The sequence below is a fragment of the Heterodontus francisci genome, unplaced genomic scaffold (genome assembly GCF_036365525.1).
Source record: "Heterodontus francisci isolate sHetFra1 unplaced genomic scaffold, sHetFra1.hap1 HAP1_SCAFFOLD_590, whole genome shotgun sequence".
Classification (NCBI taxonomy): Eukaryota; Metazoa; Chordata; class Chondrichthyes; order Heterodontiformes; family Heterodontidae; genus Heterodontus; species Heterodontus francisci.
In genome coordinates, this window is record NW_027142138.1 from 36,784 (window position 1) to 46,492 (window position 9,709).

General features: G+C 45.3%; 1 protein-coding gene across 1 annotated transcript in view; it reads right to left on the bottom strand.

Annotated features, from left to right (window-relative positions):
- LOC137366674 (probable G-protein coupled receptor 139) overlaps nucleotides 1-9,001 on the bottom strand; it is a 37,103-nt gene extending 28,102 nt beyond the window's left edge. Inside the window, exon 1 of the mRNA XM_068028352.1 lies at nucleotides 8,863-9,001. Within this exon, the coding sequence (XP_067884453.1) occupies nucleotides 8,863-9,001 (139 nt within the window). The remainder of the gene's footprint in view (nucleotides 1-8,862) is intronic.
- Between the last annotated feature and the right edge of the window lie 708 nt (nucleotides 9,002-9,709).

A 9,709-nucleotide genomic window follows, 5' to 3' on the forward strand; every position in this document is an offset into this window, starting at 1 on the left:
GCAGCTAGAAGTCATTGCTGTAGTGTAATACAATTTGGAACAATAGTCGAAGATGCAACAAGATGAGATTGACAAGATAAATGATTCTACCTGGCAGGATGGCAGGAGGACTTATGGAACTGGGGGTCAGACGTGCAGATACACCCCTGATTTAGAATTATCTCCCATGTCCTGATAGTGGTTTTGGGTATCATGGTGTTATATGTGACCTACTTAAATTGGCAACTTTAGAAATTAATTGGGCGATGTAAGAGGATGTATGAACACAGGTTGGACAGCTACCCGAAAAAGCAATCTGTATTCGAACTTACTCTATAAATGGATAGGCAATTAGTTATGCCACACAAGGGTAAATGTATAACCTATTCATATATTGTTAAAATGAATTAGTGAAAGATCAGTATACTCTAAGAATGAAATTGCGACTGTATTATGTTCGCACAATTGATTGATTATGTAATAGTGATGTTTAAATTGTGCTTTCTTCAATATTACACTGCTTATGCTTTTGCTTTGCAAATGAAATTGTAATTGTACAAGTGTATCACCTTTTATGTTGTAAGAAAGTAGTTGAAGCCCCTGCAAAACTTATGCCTTGACAGAGTTCCCGCAGGCCCCTCTTATGGCACAAGCAGGCAACGTATTGAGTGCGACCCCTCTGGGTGTTGAAGGCTGTTTCCAGACAAATAGAGACCATTAAAGGCACCTAGGTGGGATCAAGGGATTGACTTTTTAAAATGTTTTGAAGAATCGAAGGGGGGACTGTAAGAACAGAATTTAGCTTTTATAATTTTTAAGAACAGAATTACATGGGAACATTTAAGATGAAACAATTAATCAGTCATGTATTGCTAACACGCTAGCTCCAGTGCTGTAGGGAGGGACAGCTTATCAGAAATGACTTCATAACTTCAGGTCTGCAGAGGCAACTTGGCCTTGCAGCTGGTACAGCGAGAGAGCGAGACATTGTACTTCAACAGCACTCTTCTTATCACCCAGACATGACAATCCTAGGGAAAGGCTAGAATGAAAAACATACCGACCAGGCTAATACACGCCCCCTTGTTAGAGGGTGGCTCAGCCTACCCTTCAGATTCAGCAGTTGCTGAGTTTTTTATATTTGCTTTTATATTATACTGTTTAAATGTTATTTGAGTAAATAGATCCATATAATCCTAGTGAATATATATAATCATATATAAGTTGATCAGTAGAGAGAAGGTTATCATAGAATGATAAAAGGGGGGAATGTGGAAGTGAGCAGAACGACATGGCACTATGCTAGATGCGAAATATAGCCAAGTTAGGAGTAGTCACTTTGTTGAGCTCTGATGAAATGATTTAAAGCTTGAGAAACTGCAATGAAATAGTTAAAAGTAAAGGCTGAGAGTGTGAGATCGTATAAACTTACAGGCACTGGTAATTGCAAGGACATTTGTTCATTCATGACTTGATTGTGTAACTCCTTGTGGTTTGGAACAAATGGATTCCTGTGAGACATGCTGGCCATCCCTGTGTGAGTGATGATAAGGAATGAAAGGCCACACTATCACTGTATACTGTTGCTGCTTGGTGTTAGTTCATGATGTGACTTGATAGCGATTACAGGATCCCAGGACTTATGACAATTGTGGGAAGCAAAAGCAGTATCTGTGGGAATCAAAATCAGTATCTTGTTTCTAACTCTTCTTCCTTTGCTAATTGTCTTAATGTCTGTTTTCTTTTAATCTTGCTGGTACAAAACGATATTTTATTAGTAACAAGTATGTATTGAGAATGGAGTGTATTGTAACCTCAGTACAGATGTACTGCATGTCACCACGTGGGTGAAGTCGAATTGTACCGCACTGATTGGTTAAACAAGGAGGTGTAGCATGAATCTTAATGTATAAACAGTAGTACCTGTATCACAAACTTCACTTACTCTGCGGGGGGGGGGGGGGGGGGGGGGACCCGACAGACTCTGGTGGAGTCAGTGCCGCTGTTCTCAGAGTAAGTCCGCTGGCGACTGCGCAAATAAAGTAATTGATTTTACCTACACATCCGACTCGGTATATTTACTGAACCAGACTGAAGGCAAAAAGAACTCAGATTTACAAAGGCATATGGGATACTTGCCTTTATTAGCCGAGGCACAAAATATAAGAGCAGGGAGGGTATGATAGAGCTGGATAAAATGCTAGTTCGGCCACAGTTGGTGTACTGTGACAGTTCTGGACGCCACACTATAGGAAGGATGTGCTTTCACCGGAAAGGGTGCAGAGGAGTTTCACCAAGAATCCTGCCTGGGCAGGAGAATTGCAGATATGAAGAGAGACCGGATACGCTGTTTCTTATTTTCTTTACAGCAGAGAAGGCTGAGGAGGGACCTGATAGAGGTACACACAATAATGAGGGGAATATACTCTGTAGATAGGAAGAAAACTGTTTCTTTCCCATTGTGGAGGTGTCAATAACCATGGGCTATAGACTCAAGGTAACAGCTAGGAGGTTTATTGGGGATTTGAGGGGGGAAATCACACAGAGAGTGGTTGGAAACTGCAACACACCGGCTGAAGTTGTGGTAGAGGCAGGGATCCTCACAACAATCTAGAAGTATTTAGATAAGCTCTTAAAACGCAATATCAAAAAGGGCTACGGAAAAAGCGCTGGAAAATTGGATTAGAATATATAGGCTTGATGGCCAGTGCAGACACGGTCGGTCGAAGGGCCTGTTTCTGTGATGTATAGGACTTGAACACACTCTTACCCCCGTGGATGTGGTCACGAACTTCATGACAGTAACTGGTGAGCAATAACCTGCTCACTGATGGTCAGTTTGGGTTCTGCCAGGGCTAGTAAGCCTCATTACAGCCTTTGGCCAAACATGGACGAAAGTGCTGAGCTCAAGAGGTGAGGTGAGAGTGACGGCCCTTGACATCAAAGCAGCATTTGACCGAGTATGGTATCAAGGAGCCCTCGTAAAATTGAAGTCAATGGGAATCAGGGATAAAACTGTTCACTGGTTGGCGTCGTACCTAGCACAAAGGAAGATGGTTGTGAATGTTGGAGGTCAATCATCTGAACACCAGGACATCATGCAGGAGTTCCTCAGGGTAGTGTTTTGGCCCAGCCATCTTCACCTGCTTCATTAATGACCTTCCTTCAATCATAACCTCAGAAGTGGGTTATTCGCTGATGATTGTACAATGTTCAGAACTATTCACGACTCCTCAGATACTGAAGCAGTCACTTTAGAAATTCAGCATGAGCTAGACAATATCCAGGCTTGGGCTGAAGTGGCAAGTGGCATTCACGCCACACAAGTGCCAGACAGTGATCATCTCCAACAAGAGAGAATCTAAGCATCTCTCTCGACTGTCAATGGCATTATCATCTTTGAATCATCCACTATCAACATTCGGGGGGTTACCATTGACCAGAAACTCAACTAGATTAGCCATATCAATACCGTGGCTACAAGACCAGGCCAGAGGCTATTCTGTGGCGAATAACTCACCTCATGTCTCTCCAAAGTCTGACCAACATCTACAAGGTGCAAGTCAGGAGTATGATGGAATAGTCTCCACTTGCCTGGACGTGTGCAGCTCAAACAAAGCAGCCCGCCTAAAATTCACTAAAATTCACTCCCTCCGCCATCGACGCACAGTGCGAGGAGTGTGTACCATTTACAAGAGGCATTATGGCAACGCACCATGGCTCCTTAGACAGCACCTTCCAAACCGCGTCCTCTACCACCTAGAAGGACAAGGGAAGGAGATGCATGGGAACACCACCACTGACAAGCCATACATCATCCTGACTTGGAATTATATCGCTGTTCCTTCACTGTTGCCGGGGCAAAATCCTGGAACTCCCTTGGAAACAGCAATGTGGGTGTAGCTATGCTATATGGACTGCAGCGATTCAAGAAGGCAGTTCACCAAGACTTTGTCAAGGGCAATTATTGATGGTTAATAAATGCTCTCCTAGCCAGCCACACCGCCATCCCAGGAACGAATTTAAAAAGCACGAGCAGACCCAGCCGAAAGACAGCGTCTGGTGGCCATTGCCTGAGCTTCCAATGTAGCACAGGCGGCAGACATCCAACGTGGAAGCTCATACTGAGGTCATGAGATCCATGCTTGCTGCCATGCAGGATCAGACTTCTGCCATCAGGGCTGTGAATCTAAGAGCTCAAAGGGATTTGCAGGCTGTCCCAGCAGTACAGCAATCTGTGATCCAGTAGATTACTAGGATTGCTAAATTGTCGTCACGTGGGCTCTTTGGAGCATGAACCTGCTGTTCTCTCTCAGGATGTCAGCCTGTTCTCCCTTCATTGCCACTCCACCAGTGTCCTTGCTGCTGCCCGTCAGCCAGCCCAGGCTGCAGCTGCCCATGCTGAGGTGGTGCAGTCCGAATCTGGGACTTCAAGGCCCAAAGCTGCTCGAAGGCATCCTGCAAGGCAAACTGCAGTGAAAGTCAGTAGGCTCCCACCAGCCGTGCTGCAGCCACTGGGGAAGAACGAGGCAAGTTGAGGGAACGCACAAGGTAGACAGTAAGGGAATAAACGAAGGTGAATAGGTCAATTTTGTTTGTACAATTGGACGTGTTGTTGGATAAAGATATTAATAAATATGTTTTTGTTGGTGGTCGTTTTTATTGCAGGATAGTGACCAAAGGGATGCTGTGATGGGTGTAACAGTGAAGAGTGGGGGATTCATGTTGCTGAGGCAAGTTATCCGATGGGAACTGGAATCTTAGCAGGCACTCTCCGACAGGCTGTCTGCGTCAAAGGTGCGCAGGAGCTATTCTTCCTGCCTTCTCTTCCTTCTCCTCTGGTGGCCTCCGGATTCCTGGCAGCAATGCCTCTGTCCCCGTGATGGTGATGATATAAAGGGTGCAGCAGAACATCATGAACTTGGACACTTGCTCCAGTGTGTATTGGAGGACTCCCCCCGGAGCGGTTCAGACATCGGAAGCATTATTTCATGATTCCAGGATCTTTCTGGTGGCTACATTGCTCACGTTCTACACGTGGTTGGTCAGTAGTAGGGGTGTAGAGGGAGGGGAGTTTGTGGAGATAAGAGGTCATCAGCCGTGTATAGAGGGGGTAGCCTTCTCCTCCAGGAAGCCACATTCTGTTTCTCTATGGAGGGATGAAGATTATGGAACTGGCTGTCTGTTTCACAATGCTTGCACATTAACAAGAACATAAACTTTGGGGCAGTAGTAGGGCAGTTGGCTCCTCAAGACTGCTCCACTCTTTAATACCATCACGGCTCATCTGATTGTGGCTTTAACTCCATTTTCCTGCTGGTCCCCAATAACCCTTGACTCCCTTGTTGATCAATGGAGTGAGAGTTCGCTCTGCACCGCTCTCCCTTGCCATGGGGACCCTATGGAGTCGCCTACACCACCGTAAATCCCACGATCCTGACAAAGCCACGGGACCTCTCATTCTGCTCCTCCCTGCTGAGGGAAAGAATATATATTCTCCTAACCCAGCATAAATGGGCTCTGTCACCTAGCGGATAGATCGATGGACACCATACCGGGAGATGACGGATGTGTCACCCGCTCCTTTCTCGAAAGATCAAAATCCACAGAAGTTAAATGAAACTGTAACCTTAACGGCCACTGACAGCTTCGTCCTCATCCTGGTGTGAGGCTCCATGTTGTGTTGCAGGAGGTGCCACAGCTGTGTGACCACATCCTTATTGAATCAGAGTCACCTCACAGACTGCTCCTGGGTTAGGTGTAGGTAGGAGAATTGTTCTTGGTAAACCCGGGGTGGGTAGGGCAGAGCCCCCTTCCTCCTCCCTCTTTACAGAGCTTCCCCTCTCTGAAGCCTCTGTTCCACTTGTTGGTCATGTTACAGTCCCAGAGACTCTGTAACTTAAGTCCCCATATCTAGTACAGAGTTGAATCATCAAATCCTCTGGCCTCCCTGATCGTCTGCCTCCCTGAACGTCTGCAGCAGCTCACAACACAATCTATAATAGAAACATCCACAGTACCTCCATTAACTTCACAATAGCATACGTAAGTCAAAATCCCCTCACCTGTAAGTTGGATTCCTTGTCCTTGTCCTCAGGTTCAGTTGAGAGTAAGTAACACGGCGGTCAATGGACATGCACCGACTAAGTTTAGTTTAGTTTATTTTTGAGATACAGCACTGAAACAGGCCCTTCGGCCCACCGAGTCTGTGCCGACCATCAACCATCCATTTATACTAATCCTACACTAATCCCATATTCGTACCACATCCACACCTGTCCCTATATTTCCCTACCACCTAGGGGCAATTTATAATGGCCAATTTACCTATCAACCTGCAAGTCTTTGGCATGTGGGAGGAAACCGGAGCACCCGGAGGAAACCCACGCAAACACAGGGAGAACTTGCAAACTCCACACAGGCAGTACCCAGAATTGAACCCGGGTCGCTGGAGCTGTGAGGCTGCGGTGCTAACCAATGCGCCACTGTGCCGCCCCTAAGTTTGAAAGACGTGCAACAAAGTAGTTGGAATGGTCACTGACGTCAAATTGAGACGCCTCCTCACACCTTTTTTATTATTTTATGCGATGTGGGCATCACTGGCTCAGGCAGCATTTGTTGTTCATCCCTGATCGTCCTTGACAACTGAGCGACTTGCTAAGCCATTCCAGAGCGCAATTAAATGTCAACCACATTTCTGTTGTTCTGTAGTTACATGTAGGCCAGACCAGGTAAGGATGGCAGATTTCCTATCCTTAGCGATATTAGCGAACCTCCTGGGTTTTAACGTAAATTGATGATAGTTTCATGGCACTATTACTGAGACAAGATTTCAACTATAGACGTTTTATTAACTAATTTAATTAATTACAACCCACGAGCTGCCATGGTGGGATTTGAACTCCTGACCCCAGTGAATTAGCCCTGGCCTCTGGATTACTAGGCCAATCATATTACCACTATGCCATCAAACCGCTTAACATCATATGTATGGTCCTCCCAGGCTGGAGTACTGACAGTATAGCGTATTGTGCTGGTCCCCCAGTAGTGGCTGACAGTGTGGCTCGCATCATTTTATGGATCCAGGCTTCTTTATTGTTGGCACCAGTGGCACGGTAGGTCAAAAACCACTGCCAACTGCGACAGATCCTTGAAAGCAAAGTTTTGCAGGAATATGGAGATGGACAGGTGACATTAAGGCAGCATTTGACCAAGTATGGCATCAAGGAGCCCTGGCAAAACTGAAGTCAATGGGAATCAGGGGGAAAATTCTCCGCTGGCTGGAGTCATACCTAATGCAAAGGAAGATGATTGTGGCTGTTGAATATCAATGCTCTGAGCTCCAAGATATCACTGCAGGGGACCCTTATGATAGTGTCCTAGGCACAACCATCTTCAGCTGCTTCATCAATCATAATGTCTGAATTTGGGCTGTTAACCGATGATTGCACTATGTTCAGCACATTGACGACTCCTCGGATACTGAAGCAGTCCATGTAGAAATGCAGGAAGACCTGGACTTATCAGCTTGGGCTGATAAGTGGCAAGTAACTTCCGCCCCAAACAAGTGCCAAGCAATGACCATCTCCAACAAGAGAGAATATAACCACCTCCCCTTGACATTCAATGGTTTTACCATCGTTGAATCCCCCACTCTCAACATCCTAGGGGCTAGCGTTGACTAGAAACTGAACTGCAGTAGCCATCTAAATACCATAGCTACAAGAGCAAGTCTGAGGCGAGGAATCCTGCGGCGAGTAACTCATCTCCTGACTCCCCAAAGACTGTCCAAAATCTATAACACACAAGTCAGGAGTGTGATGGAATATTCTGCACTTTCCTGGATGGGTGTAGCTCCAACAACACTCAAGACGCTCGACACAATCCAGGACAAATCATTCCACTTGATTGTCACCCCATTCGCAAATATTCACTCACTCCACCTCTGACGCACATTGGCAGCATTGTGTACCATCTACAAGATGCACCGCAGCAACGCACCAAGTCTCCTTAGACAGCACTTTCAAAACCCTCGACCTCGACCAACGAGAACGACAATGGCAGCAAATGCAAGGGAACACCACCACCTGCAGGTTCCCCTCCAAGTCACACACCATCCTGACGAAGAACTATATCGCCCTTCCTACACTGTCGCAGGGTTAAAATCCTAGAAATCAATTCCTAACAGCACGGTAGGTGTGCCCACCCCACATAGACTGCAACGGTCAAAGAAGGCAGCTCACCACCATCTTCTGAAGGGTAATTAGGTCTGGGCAATAAATGCTGGCTTAGCCAGGGACGCCCACATCCCATGAAGGAATTTTTTTTAAAGGATGAGGGTATTTGGAGGGGTGAGACCACGGAGAGATTCAAACACAAGAATGAGAATATTACAATTGGGTTGCTGCCAGACTGGGAACCAATGTAGATCAGTGAGTAGAGGGGTGATGAGTGATTCGGATTTGTTGTGAGTTGGGATGCAGGCACCAGAGTTCTGCACGGGCTGTGGTCTATGAGGTGTGTAGCTGGTGACCGGGATAGAATTGGAATGATCAAATATCGATTGAACAAAGGTATGGAAGAGGTTTATGCAACAGCTCTGCTGAGGCAGAGGTGGTGACGAGCGGTATTGCAGAGCTGTTAGGACGCAGGGTAAGTGATGGAGACAATCTGAGGATGGACTCAGCTCAGCATTGACTAGATACCAGAAGTTGTAAACAGACTGGTTGAGCTCCACAGAGAAGGATGCAGATTGTGGATAAAGAATGGTGTTTGTGATGGAGACTGAAGATAGTAGCTTCAGTCTTCCCATGACTTAAATGAACGAACATTAATTCAATGAAATATAGTTTCTAGATCTAATAGTTGGATACAGAGACTTACCGGGCACACCAACAATAGCGAGGATTGGATAGTAAATCGCCTGAATCATCTTCAGTACATAAAAGATCCGGTCATCTAATTTTACCCAATAATAATCTGCAATAAAATAGTAAAACCAATGGGATAAACTCCTATCCATTATTGTCACATTCCAATCGATTGTCCTCAGATTCTGGCCCATTGTTGTAACATTCCAATGTCTTGTTTCCAGATTCTGATCCATTATGTAACATTCAAATCTATTGTGCTCAGATTCTGATCTGGCCTATCACTCTCGCTGGAGCTTCTAATCTCTGTTAGTACCGGGGTTGATGTTCCCACTGACACTATGGAATGACACAATGAAAGTTATTTCTTATTAAGAGAAGAGAAAATCCCTCCAGTGACACAATTAGGGTCCATGGAGACTGATGTTAATCACGATCACTAAACAAACAGGTTCGGTTAACTACTTTCAAGCGAACATTTTTTTCTGTATTTTAATAAAGTAGAACATTTACCTATTCTGGATGAGATGTATGAGGAATGCTGAAGGAAGGAATGGTGGAAAAAGCAGATGCACTGTCCAGACTTTTCAATACTCCTTGGATATGGGAGTGGTGACAGAGGACTGGAGGTTGTAAATGTTGCATCCTCTTTATAAAAGGAGAGACTGAATTAACCCTGCAGTTTCAGTCTAACATCTGTGGCAGTAAATTTCTAGACACTATAAACCTGCACTAAATAGATCTTGCTTGGAAGAACGTGGGTGAATAAATGACAAGCAGCATGATAGATTATTGGCAAAGCATGTCTGATAAACTTGATAGGGTTCTTTGATAATGTAGCAGCGAGTGCTTATGAGGGT